The 15,163-nt window shown below is 42.4% G+C and overlaps 1 protein-coding gene and 1 non-coding gene across 2 annotated transcripts in view; both read right to left on the reverse strand.

The window, feature by feature from the left end:
- Positions 1–7,035: 7,035 nt before the first annotated feature.
- Frem3 (FRAS1 related extracellular matrix 3) overlaps positions 7,036–15,163 on the reverse strand; it is a 68,985-nt gene continuing 60,857 nt past the window's right edge. Inside the window, exons 7-8 of the mRNA XM_020174678.2 lie at positions 11,275–11,424; positions 7,036–7,477 (exon numbers count right to left, since the gene is read on the reverse strand). Coding sequence (XP_020030267.2) covers positions 7,251–7,477; positions 11,275–11,424 — 377 coding nt within the window. The 3' untranslated portion in view covers positions 7,036–7,250. The remainder of the gene's footprint in view (positions 7,478–11,274; positions 11,425–15,163) is intronic.
- Positions 10,480–10,611, reverse strand: LOC141411260 (small nucleolar RNA SNORA51). Its single transcript, XR_012436065.1, has one exon. It is a non-coding gene; the product is annotated as a small nucleolar RNA SNORA51 (small nucleolar RNA).

Below are 15,163 nucleotides of genomic sequence, written 5' to 3' on the forward strand. Positions count from 1 at the left end.
TAAGGTGGCAACTGTGGCACTACATGACTAGATCACAGAAGGCTTTTTCACTGACTTGGCCACTGTTTGGAAGCTTGCTCTTGGAGCCCAGTCACCATGCTGTGAAAAAATCCAGGCACACAGAAAAGCCACATGCAGGTGATTTGGTCAGTGGACCCAGATAAGGTCCCGCTGACAGCACCAACTGTCAGATGTGATGTGTGAGCCTTCTGACTATTCCAGCCCCTAGGCTTCAAGCCACACCACCGGTGCTGACTAGATTCCAGATTAGTTATTCCCGGGAAGTCCTGCCTATCTTGAAAGTTGTGAGCAAAGTAAATGGTGTTTGTTCTCTCCACTAATATTTGGGGTGGCTCATGAGGCAGCCATTGTAACAGGAACACATGCTTTGGTCAAATGAGAAAATAGCAGCTCCTGCATTGGAGCTGCTCTCTTGCTGCTGTGAATGCTGGGACCACTAGGTGATAAGCTTGAGCTAGCCTTTTTAGGAGACCACTAGAGATCTGTGACATCTCAGTTGACAGCCTTTGATCCACCAGATATGAATAAGACCATCCTAGATCAACCAGCTCTAGTTGAGATACAGTTGACTGAAGCTATGTGAGTGAATCCAGAGAGGCCACCCAGCGAGCTTAGCCCAGATGGCTGGTCCATGGAACCAGTGGCTCTGAACAATTGCTTCTTTAAGCCATTAAGTGTTAGGAGAGTGTTTCGTAGCACAGCAAAAGCTAACTGATATGTTTCCTTCCATCATCTGCTCTTTTATTATATTTGGACTCCTCCATGCTAGCATTTCAAGAAATTAGAAGAAAAAATCAAGCCCCATCTAAATATTCATCAATTGAGGAATGATTAGACAAATTGTATATGACCATGTAGCGAACAAGATGAGTGAATTAGATCCAGATTTATCAGTAGCAGTAAATCTTAAGCAAATCATATAACAATACATGATGGTATAACGCTATTTATGTGAAAGCACACAAGAATACTAATGTTGATGGATATATATATATATATATATATATATATATATGTTTATATATATACTTAAAAAAAAGAAAAACCAGACTGAAACAGTTAAAGCCAAACTCATACCAATGGGGAAAGAGGTGGGTAGTTTCAGAGGGGTTGCTGGTGAATGTAACATTTAAATAAAAAGCAAGAAGTTGGATGCTGGTGGCTCATGCCTGTTATCCTAGCTACCTACAAGGAAGAGATCAGGAGGATCACGGTTCAAAGCCAGCCTGGACAAATAGATAGTGAAACTCTACTTCGAAAAACCCTCACAAAGAAAAGGGCTGGTGGAGCTCAAGGCGTAGGCCCTGAGTTCAAGCCCCACTGCAAAAAAAAAAAGAAAGAAAGACATAAATCCAGTGGATAAAATGCTCGTGGTTGTTAATCAGGGGAGTATCCATATGGGTTTTATTATAATTTGTTACATTTTTAAAATTTAAAAATATGACATTTAATGAAAGTGGAGGAGGCAAGACCTTGCAGTGATTCCTCACTGCTTGATGTTCCATTGTAAAATCAAAGAACACACAGCTTCATAAAGGCGTACATATTTGTGTTTGCTCTGAATTAAATCCAGGTGACATTCTATAGTGTTAATATATAGCATGGTACAGTATGTTGAGTATATTGCATGATGTAGCACAATGGAAGCATTCGAGGCACTGATCCTTCAACTGGCAATGTGAACTTCAGGTCAAGAACATAGATCGGTGAGTGAAAGAAAAAAGGAAAAATAGGGGTACAGCTGTATATTTGGCTCCTGCTCTGAAAATACTCTTTAAGGATATGAGGACCAAATCATTATTGACTCTTCTTTTGATCATTATTTATTTATTTTATAGAGGGATATATAGAGGGGCTATTACCTATAGACATATATGTGTGCAAATATATGAATATACATATATACTCATATATTCTCTTTCCAGTCATGCCCCAGATTTGAAGTCTCAGCCTATAGAGTTTAAACCATTAGTGTAATTCCGTGACATAATAAGAAATACGTATTTGCTCTTCATTCTGGGTAGTTGCCACAGAGCTAGTAAATCTCTTGGAATTTCTGAGAGGCAGAGGTAAGAGGAGTGTGTTTTGTTATTCCTGCTAAGGAAAGCTATTCCTTTCATCAATAGCTAAGTTTAGGCTAATGGGGTGGCTCTAGGAAATGGGACTGATTGCCAAAGCAACCAACTATGTGATTACAGGGTTGAAACTTTTAGCCACACTTCTCTGCCTCCAGAGAGGGCACGGGAGCTGAGGTTGACTTAATTAATCTTGTCTATGGGATAGACTCTCTGAAAAGAGCTTTAAGTGACAGGGTTTGGGAAGGTTCCAGCTTCATGAATGTACCTACATGCAAGGGTGGCACCTCCTGAAGTCTAGGGGACAGATACTCTGCTCAGGACCCTGCTGTCCTTGTCATATGTGCCTCTTCATCCGGATCCTTTATAACAAACCAGCGACAACAAAATGTTTCCCTGAGAAGTATGAGCAAATAGTCAAGTAAACTATCAAACCTGAGGAGGGGGTTAAAGGAACCCCCAATTTAAGGCCAGGTTGGTCAAAATTACCAAACGGAGACTCGTAACAGACGTCTGAAGTGGGGACAGTTTTGTGGGACTGAATTCTTGTGGGGTCCAGGTAGTTGTAAGACACCCAGTAGATGACTGCAGAGTTCCAGAATTGGTCATTGGTGTGGGAACCCCACATATTTGGTGTCACAAGTGTTATGAGTAGAGAAATGTTTTTATTTAACTAGACTTGTTAATGTTTGGAGTTCATAGCTTCATTTCATACTGGACTGCCCACACTGCTTTTTATTTTATTTTTTTTCTTTTATTATTCATATGTGCATACAAGGCTTGGTTCATTTCTCCCCCCTGCTTCCACCCCCTCCCTTACCACCCACTCCGCCCCCTCCCTCTCCCCCCCCAATACCCAGCAGAAACTATTTTGCCCTTATTTCTAATTTTGTTGTAGAGAGAGTATAAGCAATAATAGGAAGGGACAAGGGTTTTTGCTGGTTGAGAAGGATAGCTATGCAGGGCATTGACTCACATTGATTTCCTGTGCATGTGTGTTACCTTCTAGGTTAATTCTTTTTGATCTAACCTTTTCTCTAGTTCCTGATCCCCTTTTCCTATTGGCCTCAGTTGCTTTTAAGGTATCTGCTTTAGTTTCTCTGCGTTAAGGGCAACAAATGCTAGCTAGTTTTTTAGGTGTCTTACCTATCCTCACCACTCCCTTGTGTGCTCTCGCTTTACCATGTGCTCAAAGTCCAATCCCATTGTTGTGTTTGCCCTTGATCTAATGTCCACATATGAGGGAGAACATACGATTTTTGGTCTTTTGGGCCAGGCTAACCTCACTCAGAATGATGTTCTCCAATTCCATCCATTTACCAGCGAATGATAACATTTCATTCTTCTTCATGGCTGCATAAAATTCCATTGGTATAGATACCACATTTTCTTAATCCATTCGTCAGTAGTGGGGCATCTTGGCTGTTTCCATAACTTGGCTATTGTGAATAGTGCCGCAATAAACATGGGTGTGCAGGTGCCTCTGGAGTAACCTGTGTCACAGTCTTTTGGGTATATCCCCAAGACCCACAGTGCTTTTTAAATACAGGTTTCCTGAAGCCCAGGTTGGAATTCACACAGCTGTCACGACCTGGTGTATCCGATGATGTCCTTGCAAGCAATGCCCCTGTGAAATGGCCTGAGTAATGTGTTAGGGTCAGGGCCTTGACTGCACAAAGCTCCCTCAGCACAAAGCTGGGGGAAGTCTGAGCTCTGTGTGTGCTTTCTAGTTTCCCTCACCACACTTCCTTGCCAACACCAACAAACTCTGGTAGTATGAGTTTTCTATGGCTGCTATAACAAATTCTCACAAACTTGATGGCTCAAAACAAGGAAACTTTACTCTCTTACAGTTCTGGAGGCCAGAAATCCAAAAGTAGTATCACCGGGGTGAAGTCAGTGCATTGCAGGGCTGCACTCCTTCTGAAGGCTCGACAGGAGAATCCATTTCTTGCCTCTGCTAGCTTCTGTTGGCTGCTGACCTTCCTCAGTGTGGGACCCTGTCACTCTAGTTGCTGCCTTCAGGGTCACACTGCTGTCTCCTCTTCTGTGTGTGGGTTCCATCTGGCCCCCTCTTATAAGGGCACTTGTGATGACATCCAGGGCCCACCCACGATTACCTTCCCACCTCTAGAATCTTACCCGTATCTACAGAGATGTTTTTTCATAGAAGGTAAAATTCACAGGTGACAAGGACCAGGCCCTGAGCTCTCTGGGGACTGTTAGTCAGCTTGCTACACCTGACAGATTCTACTTTGTTTAGTTTGCTGGTCCCCATCCCATCATGCTTAGAGACACATTTGCTGATACCCAGTTTCAGAACTCCACTTACTTTTTTGTTTTCTCTTTTCTTATACTGAGTTTTGGTGATCTCCTTAAACCTCTTCATTTTTCCAAAGCCAGCGTTAACATTTCTGAAGGGACCACAAGTGGATATTCCATAATTCAATTAGTCATTTTCTGGAAATTGGGTTGTTTATTACATTACAATAAGTAAGGCTAGGAGCAGCAGAATTCTTGTGCCTTAGTGTCACACAAGTTTTATAATCTACACCTGGCAGAAAGCCAGTTGTAGGGTCATCAATATTGGGATGCTCCGGAAAGCCTGTCACCTAGGCTGAGCCTTGACAGGACAAGCTGAGCCCTGAGGACCCACGCTATTGTCTTTGCACTGGTGAGTGGCTGTCCTTAGCTGTCCACCATTTTCATTCACCTTGGTACTGGGCTCCTTAAATTGGGCCCTGCATCTGGGATAAAGCTTGCAATACCTTCCCATTTAGAATCTACCCAGCAACACCATGGACATTTCGTAAACCTCCATTATACCTGCTAACTCTCCAAGAAAAACTGAAGGAATAAATGAGAAAAAATGCTTAATATTCTTTCTATAAAATGTTAGCATAGGGGAAGAGTGTACCTGCACGGCCAGGGCCCTGGGCTGCATCTCCAGCACTGAAGAAGCAAAAAAAGGGAGGAGTGTATAAGGAATGACAAATGAACTGGAGTTGTGGCTCAAGCAGTAGAGTGCCTTCTTTGTAAGTGCAGAGCCCTGAGTTCAAACCACAGTTCCACAAAAAAAAAAAAAAAAAGAAAGAAAAGAAAATACAGGCTGGGACAAATAAACTCATTTTCCATCATATACAATTCCATTCTTGGCAGGAAATTAGGCTTTTTGTTTTGTGTTGTTTTCTTGTGATGTCAGAGATCAAACCCATGGCCTTGCACCAAAGTCTTGGCTCTACCAAAGTCAGGCAGTTTTACTTTTTCAGACCAGTAATTTACTTTCATGACTCAACTACAGAATACACCACCGATCATATTTAGAATATACTACGTTTTATCCGAGAAGCCTAAAGACCATAGTTTTGCTTTCTTGACATGTATTAGTAGGAGGAAGTTGAGAATGGAACAGACTTGACTTTACAGAAAGCATTGTTTGTAACATTTCCAGAAAAAACAAGATGAATGCCAAACAGCACATTCATCTGCATGTAGTTCCTTAGCCAAAGATACCCGAGACAGAAAGAGTGACAGAGAGAAAAAGTGATTTTCTGAAAAGCACTGAAAGAGAAAGATTAACTTTAGGTTTAACACAGAGTCCTCTCTGACTTTCCCCAAAAGGCTGACAATGTGAACCCCCCTTGGGCACAGGTTCTCAGCAGCAAGTTCACGACCCCTGTGTCTGTGGGGCCTGTTAGGGTACACCTGACAGGTATCAGGCTCGTGTGTAGTTTCTCCATTATCTTGGCTAATATTTGGGAAGGGTCTGTATCTCTCTGACCTGTAGAAGAATTCTGATAAATATTTGTTGAATTTAATTGAGTTTTAGAGGGTTTTTGACCCTTGTCGTGGGGCAAATTGCAAGGAGAGGGAGGATGACCTCTTGATGGATATGTTCTCAGAGAGGAGTCAGACAGAACTGAAAGGGATTCCGGAAACTGAGTCCAGTGGGAGAGGAGCAGTTCAGAATTACAAGGTAACTTTGAAGAATCTTTAATTGGGAAAAGTGACATGCGGCACAGAGGCACAGTTCTGTGGATGGCAGACAAGTTCATCTCAGCTTATCTGCGTGCAATGTTTCTCAGTCTAGAGTCCTCTTACTCCAGATTTGGAAGGAAGACTTTTTTTGAGAGAGATTTGAACTTACAGCCTCACTCTACCACTTAAGTCACTTAAGCTCTACCATGCAAGCCACTCAGCCAGCTCCTGGACAAGTCTTTTGCAATGGCTTCTATTTGTCAAATGTTAGCTCGGGAATAGGTCAAGCAATGTCTGAAACACAGATTTAAGAAAGGTTCTCACAAGAAATACCTAAAAGTTAATGATGGAGCATGAAGATGTGGTTTCAAAGTAAATTGGAGACTTTCCTTTATACGATGATAGCAAGCCTAGTGGCTATGATTATCGTCAAATTGAAATTAGTTAAGAAATTATTGGACAGTTTGGGACTATGTTAGTCTTGAAGTTTTGTTTCTTGTAATTTCTGCTACTTAATTTTTATCACTTTACTCTTTCTTTTCTTTTCTTTTTTTTTTTTTCGTGGCACTGGGGTTTGAACTCAGGTCCTTGCACTTACCAGGTAGATGCTCTACCACTTGAGCCACTCCACCAACCAGCCCACTATTTACTTTCCTTCTTCTAAAAGAGTGGAGTGCAAAAGAAGGGAGAGCAATGAAAGGATTTCTTACCTGAGTGGCTCTGACAAAGGCTTGTGGGGAGAGATCACACAAATGGCAAAAGGGGGCTTTGGACTTATTTGAAAATTTGTTAGGGCACACCCACCAAATAATGTTAGAAGTCAAAATGTTAGACGTGTGCTTGCATGTCCAGCGTCCGTCAGTAAAGAGAGGTTGGTCTTTTAATATCAACTGTTGATTTAATTGATCATGATGGGTTTTACTGGCCTTAGAGACAAAAATAAAAGAAAACAAACAGGATAACAAGAGCACAGCGTCATGTTGCGGATTCCATCCCGTCTGTGAGTGTATGTTTCCATCCCCATGCAGTCACAAGACACTAGTTGACAAAACACCTATGACAGTACAAGGTAATCGCCACCCCACCCTTGCTAACTCTAGAAGCAGTGGAGCTTCAGCCTGCGGTTGGGAGACGAGTTCACGGCTTGTTCCCCCTAAAGTCTTTCAGTCCAAGGAACTACAAGCACTGTTTACAGTCGGTGATGGAGTCCTTGATGATAACGATGGTTTTATTTGGTTCCCCAAGCACTGAGCCCGTAGGTACTTGGAGAAGTAATTCAAAGCTCTCTGGACCCTCCGGAATGGGCTGTCCCAGGTCGTCAAGGATTGTCACTTGGAATGTCTGCTTTCGAACTCCTGGGGCAAAGTCCAGATTCTGGTTGATGCCAACATAATCTATTCCAGCTGGGGGCAGAGGGAAAAGCAGAGTGAGACTGTGGACTTCACTGGGGAAGGTTTTTATTTCACAGTAAAAGGAGTCGTGGTATCAACTCTGCAGCGTTCTTTGTACTTAGCACTGTCAGAATCACGTGCTGTGTGCACCAGAACGGGGGAGTTTCCACGTCCTCCCAAGTGCCATGCAGCCCCTTATCCCGGGCCCATGTGCCATTCTCGCCAGACAGGTGTGTCACCTTCTAGTCACTTCCACAAAGGTACCACAGATCACACACAACTCTCTCTGAAGTCAGTGTCAATTTGAAATGACATGATTTACCTTTGTTATTTTTAATTTTCAAGATAATTATCATTGATTTTATTTTGCTATGGATTTTGGTTTTTTGGCAGTACTGGGGGTTTGAACTCAGAGCTTTATTCTTGCTAGGCAGGTGCTCTGCCGCTTGAGCCACTTCTCTAGCTCTATGAAGTTAATTTTGATTCAGCTTCACACATTCACCTTTGCTGCATAACAGTTTAATTGTACAACATTCGGCTCAGTTTTACTCAGCCATGAAGTTTCTGCTGTTCTCTGGGTTGTTAGCAATCGTTTTTGCCAACCGGCATGCCTGACAGTATAGATTCTTGACTGCTTCTTGCAAAAGTCATTACATGTCATGACAGTGACAATGATAACCAATGCAATAAAATAACACCTCCATGTGGCAAAACGCATAAATAATTTGAGGAACAGAATATTTGCATTCTCTCAGGATATCTATCCATAAAATACTTCCTACTGACAAGGAAAGTAAGTTACTCTGTGCTTTTACGTAATCCTAGCTTCCCAGAAGTCAGAGGTTTGAAGACCCTATCTCAAAAATACCCAACACAAAAAAGGGCTGATAGAGTAAATCAAGTTATAGAGCACCTGTCTAGCAAGCATGAGGCCCTGAGTTCAAACTTCAGTATGGTGAGATAAAAGAAAGGGAAGGAAAGGAAGGAAGGAAGGAAGGAAAGAAGGAAAGAAGTAAGGAAGGAAAGAAATTAGTGAAGAAAGAAAGAATGGAAGGGAGGGAGGAAGGAAGGGAAAAAAACAAAAGAAACTATAGTAAAGAAAGAAAGGAAGGAAGAAAAAAGGAAGGAATGAAGAAAAGAAGGAAGGAAGGAAGAAAGAGGAAAAAGAAACTTTATAGTGAGGAAAGCAGGCAGATGCCAAGGTAACCAAGTAACCAAAGGTTACTGCCAATAATAGGATGAATGGAAATTATGTACCTTTTGATAGAGATGCATAATCTGAATCTAATTATGAGGAAACAGCAGAAAAGCCCAAATTGAGGGAACATTCCATATTCTAGAAAGATTGACTTATCATCTTCAGAAATGTCAAGTTGAAGCTACTAGGTGTTGTGGTGCACACCTGTAATTCCAGCTACTTGGGAGGCAGAGGCAGGAAGACTGGAGTTCAAGACTATCTGGGCAAAGTTAGTGGGACCCTATCTCAAAGAGAAAAGGGCTGACGCTGCAACTCAAGTGGTAGAATGCCTGTAGGAAGCCCTGGGTTCAATCCCCAGTATTGAAAAAAGGAAAGAAAGAAAAAAAAAAGACAAGTTGATGAAGTCAGGAAAGGAACAAGCACTCTTCTAGATTGTTGCGAATGAAAGCAGAAATGATAACCTAATACTGTGTGTGATTCTGAACTAGATTCTTTTAATATGAAGAATGACTTGGGAGCCAGGTGCCAATGGCTCACACCTGTAATCCTAGCTACTTGGGAGACTGAGATCGGGAGGATTGTGGTTTGAGGCCAGCCTGGGAAAATAGTTCATGAGACCCCCATCTCCAAAATAACACCTCCAGGTGTGGTTCAAGCGGTAAAGCACCTGCTTTTGCAAGTGTGGAGTCCCAAGTTCAAACCGAGTCCCATAAAAAAGAAAATGACTTGGGGACAATTGGTGGAACTAAAGTCTAAGGATTGTAGAAATCAATCAGAGTTTCCTGATTTTATGTGTGTACTATGGTAATATAGGAGAGCACTTTTGTAGGAATTTCACTTTGAGTTTTTGGAGTAGTTGTTTCAAACTTAATGGCAGCTTATTCTCAATGGTTAAGGGGGATAAAAAGGGCTCACTGTACTAGGTGCTTTTCTGTAAGTCTGAGATTGTTTCAAAGACATCAAATAGTGACATTAGTAGAAAAAAAAAGACATTAATAGAAAACAAAAGGTACAAAGCAAGAGAGTAAAGGAAAGTGGGTTTTGTATCTTCCACATTTTGGTTCAAATTTTGGTTCATCACTTAGTTGTATAAATTATTTAATTTCATTGAGTCTCAGTTTCTTCGGCTGCAAAATGCAAAGTACATCTGCCTTACCAGGTCATTGTGAATATTAGAAATAATATAGCAAAGACGGTAGCTTGGTATCTTCAAATTGTAGGCACTAGTACAGAAAGGTTGTAATTATTATTAATGTAATAAGTTACACATTATAAGTTTATGAAAAATTAGTATTGTTAACTAAACCAACTTGAGCACATGTCAAGTATTTACAAGGCTCGATGCATTGCCAAGTCTGAACTGTAACCCGTGAATCACAACCACAAGTGAGGACACTCATTCTACCTGAGGGCTAGCAGAGATGGCATTACTTTTTTATGCAAAGTGGTTTATCTAAGTGAATTTAAATTTCTTTTCCTAAGTAAAAGCAAAAAAAAAAAAAAAAAAAGTCCAGTAGTCTATTCACTCTTGGTTTCATGGGTATATACAGAACAAGAAATGACCCTTTCTGAAAATTAGAACAAGAAAGAAGGAAAGAAAAGGAACTTGTAAGAATCATGACTGCTTTTACTGGTCTCACATACAATATCATGTCTAGATTCACTGAAGCATTATAACCTGTCACTTATTCCAAGAATAATCAAAATGGTGTGTTTATTTACCTGTTTCTGGGTATATGACGAAACTGGGTTCACATTTTCATTGATAAATGTGCATTTTGCTCTCCTTATGCCTCATTAGTTACTGCAGATTAACAAGTGTCTGCTCACTCACCATACAGACCAGGCACAGGGCCTGGGCTGAGGTGCATATGGAGTGGGTTTACTTTCCCTCCTCTTTCTGTATAGTCAGTGCAAGAACACAGCCTGTGGTAAGCACCAGGGGGCTAGATTTTTATATTGTTGGCTTTTATTTGTAGGGAATTTTGGTTTTATATTAAAATATTTCCACGGGACTTGGAGGTATAGGATGCTGGCTTGGAGCCATGTTGGCTGCGTATCCCAGGAGACTGAAAGGTCCCAGTAGCAAGTGAAAAGATGTAGATGCAGATGTCCCCATCTCTTCCTTTTGGGTCCTACTGTTCTTAATTTTTATGGTAAAACAACAGACAGGCCCTCAAGAGGAAATGTATCCAGACTTGTCCAGCCCTGCTGACAGCTAGGCCTTCAACACCCATGTAGGAAACACAAAAGTGAGGGGGACACGAGAGCCAGGGAAAATGCTGAGTCAGGAGAAAGCCTCCTTCCAGGAGTTGGGACTTGCTCTGCCATTATGGCTTCCTCCATCCGAATTACTGTTTATGAGCAGCTTAAGGTAGCTACAAATATTTTGAACTTGAACTTGGGAAAATTAATCTGAACCCACAGCAGGCAAGTGGGTAATGAGAATCATAAAAGCCACTGTCTGAATTTCTACTTATTTTGTAAGCTGTACAGGTCGTTACACAGACGAGGCACCCAAGTGTTTAAGTCAGAGCTTGTCAACAAAGACAAGCTGCACCTGATAGACCAGGTCCCCCATCTGTGCAAATCCTTTCCATAGCTCTCTCACCTGCTGCTGGCTTCTGCTTTGTCCTCCTGGAGCGCACGGTGACAGATGATGCTTGGGAAAGGTCAGTGCCTGCCCTCCACACGCACACCTCCACGTAGCCGGCACTTTCATCAACGTGGTATTCAGTGTCTCCAAAATACACAGAAGGCTCTAGGGAGGCAGAGGAACAAACCAAGAATGCTTCAGCCTCCCAGGTGTACCGTCTCCTCTGGCCCTGTGTGAACCTGGCTACTTGTCACAATTGTTCAACCTGACAGAGCCCACGGGTCCTGCTCAATAGGTAACTCTGGGAGAGAAAACAAGGGCTGGGTCAAAGTGACATGCCATGACTTTGACTTCAGAAAGTCCTGGGAGGTAAAATGCATTTGAGCTCCATTCAAATGAGCAGATGACTGGCCAGACAGCTGTTACCCAGGCAACTCAGCCACCATTTGGAAAAGATGATGGGGAAGGGGGAGGAGTCATTTCCTCTGGAGAAACTGCTCTGTGTGTTGAGGGATAGTGAGCCAGGGTTCTGAATCTGGGAACAGCTGCTGAGCCTATTCTTATGACATTTGCTGACCCCCAGGGACAGACAGAAATCTGGGAGGAGGTGGAATTCTGTTAGTTGAGATGCTGGAGATGGTACCCCCCAGAGGCAGGGAAGTATCTCTCGAGAAAGAAGATGGAGGCTGGGGCAGGGGCCATGCTTTAGGAAATGTGCTTCTAAAAAGAGCAAAAGTTTGACAATCAGAACATTAAGATTCAGCCAAGCAGATACATTTAGCTCACTCTGTTCTAAAAAGTAGCCTGTATAACAAGGGTTAGCTGTTACACTATGAAGATACTGTCATTAAAATGATTTTGAAATAAATGTTTTTCTTTGGGCTGTGACATTTAAAGGTAAATAATTATGATGGAGGAATGACCCTTGATCATAAAATGGAAAATCAAAGTTACAGGGATGGCTTTTTTTAAATAAACATTGTAATGAAGAAGCATATCTGAGTTAAAATTAAAAGTGTGGAATGTAGAAATCAGGTTTAACAAGCATTATTTACTCAGGATATAGTTTAAGAGGTTGTAAATGCTGAGGAATATTTTACTAGATTTTACCATAGCCCAAGGCCTGTCATAATTTGAGCTGACTCCATTTTTTCCCCTGAATCATCTGGAACCACACCCCATGTTATTCTGTTTTCCTGTTGCACCAAACAGCTCACAACACACCTAAAACGGCATGCATTTATGAGCCTCCACCTTGACTGGTGATGTTCTCTGAGCTGGAATGTACCAATTTGGAAAATGTCTAGTCTTCTTTAAAACCTTGAGTTACTGCTCTGTAAGCCACACTTAATTCTCCGAGGAAATTAATGATTTTCACTCCGTGCTTCTCTAACAGTTTGCCTGTCTTCATTACAGGTGATAGGTCACACTTGTCCTGTGTTCCCCACAGGTATGTGGCAAACAGGAGGCCTGTACTTGGAGGAAGATGCTGGGGCTGTCCTTTCTTTCCACACCAAGAACTGCTAGTCCACTTCCCTCTTCTTGCTCATGGAGGTTGCTGGTATCTCCAAGGTGAAGACAGGAGAGGCAGGAGGAACATGGAAATTCTTTCTTGGTGGGTATCTTCGTGGTGGTCAGTACTCCTTCTGGTCTTAGGAGATGGGAGAAAAACTGATCCTGTTTCTTGTGGGCACTTTTGGGTGTTCTTTGGAGACTCGTTGCTCCCATAGTTGCGTACCACTCTTGTATGTTCTCTTGATGAGGGTAAAATAGCACTTTCTTGGCTGTTCACTTAACGTTAGCTTTTGGCAGTACCTCTGCTGAGGACTGCTCAGCCCTCTTGATGATACTCTTGGACAAGACTTAGGGTGAGCCCAGGCTGTCTCTGTTGTGGTTGGTCCCTGGCAACCCTCCTGCATCTTTTCCCTGGATGGGCTCTAGGAATACTGCTTCATTCCAAAGCAGTCCCTCTCATTTGCTCTTCGATAGAAGCAGTCAACTAACTGGCTTATCTCCCACATTGACACACTGAGACTTCCCTGACACAGATCCCAGTCCATTGACAAGCTGGACCTTTTTTTTTTTTTTCCAGGTGACACACATGGCTTCCTAATTGGTCTCCTTAGAACACCCTCTCTTGAGTTAGCAGCTCCTTAGAAGGTGCAACCTTCTATGCACCTTAGAAGCTACCACTGCATCATGATGTTGTGTGTTTTCATTAGAACCCCATGAACTTGAGAGAAGGGACCAAATCCCATATGCCTTTGTAACCTTGTTGACACAGCAGTCAGTATATTTTAAGTAGCTCAAGAATTTGTTGAAGGGATATATCATTTCTGACTTATTTTTATTACAGAGGTTTTTTTTTTTTAAGTTTAGACAAAGTAACCTGCATTTTTTTTAAGCAGAGAAATTATCCTGTGTGGTTTGGAAGGTCAAGTAGTGTATGCCAGATCACACTGATGTTCTATGGCAGGTAGAGAGAAATTGGTACCCTGGGCTGGCCCCAGCATAAATCCGAACATTGACGTGAGGACATTGTTTTCTACCCACTCACTTTGCACTGAGCTGGGTTGGGGCTGTGCCATGAGCTAGCTTGCCATTACAGACTCCAGTCTTTGTTCTCTTGTGTGTAGTATGCTGGCTTGTCACTGCTCAGCCACAGATGACACAGAAGCCAGTGACTCATACAGGACCCAGACATCAGAGCATTGGCTGTATGGTTCTGTCTTTCCTTCTCACTCCAGAGGACAGCTGGGGTTTTCTCCCAACTGCATGACACTGTGCCCAGGGCTTTCGGCCAGAGGGTATCCTGCACTGTTCTCTTGGGTTTGATATCCTTTATTTTGCATTTACCCTCTGCAGGAGCTTCTCAAGGTGGCGAAGATTGACATTTGCTGTTGAATTGGTGTCAGTGGGAGGAAGGAAGGTCTAGGGCTTCCTATTCTGCCATTTTCCCAAGATTAAAAAAAATTAACATAAATTAATTTTATAAAGGGGCTTTATTGTGATATTTACAACAAGAATACCAAGAAGATCTTAAAGGAAGATTTTGGCTCAGAATAAGAAAGACCATCTGATAATTAAAGATATTTGACAATAGATTTTTCTTTCTCTTGATTAGTAAACTCTGGGTCAATAGAAGTTTTCAGAATGAGGCTGTCAGAGAGGCTAAGGCACATGGTACAAGAGAGAGCAGTGAGCTAAGGAATCAAAAATAATGAGCTCTTGGCTTGTCCCTTCCTTGATGCCGTGTAGACACCTGGGCAAGTGTCTTTCATTATCTGGGCCTTGCTTTCTTCAGTTGTAAAATGAAGGGATTGGCTTAGATGATAGACACGTGAGGTCCCTTCTGGTCTCCATCACTCCATGATGCAGAAGACGTTCCTACATTGGATGACATCCTTTCTAATTTGCTTGAGGAGCTGGGACTGGAGGATTACAATTGGGGTGGGGAGGTGGGGATTGATGAGACCTGAATTACATCAGACCTATCAGTGGTGACTCAGCCAGTGGGACAAGGCATGGTGTCTAAGGGATGCTGCCATGTAAAGTGTTGTTCTGGCACTGACCATCAGGACAGGTGAAGGGAGAAAGGAAGCAAGGAAGGTGAAGTAGAGCTGAGGGAAAGGGTTTGTTCTTAAGCATTCAGGAACATAGTCTAGTCTCCAGGAAAAGGATTTAGTCCTAAGAGCAGAGAGCAGGCATTGTGGCTATTAGAGAAGACATCGGGAAAAAGAACAGCACAAAATCAGCTGTGAATATTTGGAAGGTGGGGTGGAAGATTTTGGCTCAGCACTGAGTGTGCAAGAGTGCAGCTAGAGAGAGGGCTGTCAGCTGGGAGTCACTTACAACCCCATGATCAGCCTTGGCATTTTCTGGGTCATATTGACATATGAATGAA

Source organism: Castor canadensis, chromosome 9, assembly GCF_047511655.1.
Source record: "Castor canadensis chromosome 9, mCasCan1.hap1v2, whole genome shotgun sequence".
In the NCBI taxonomy this organism is placed as follows: domain Eukaryota; kingdom Metazoa; phylum Chordata; class Mammalia; order Rodentia; family Castoridae; genus Castor; species Castor canadensis.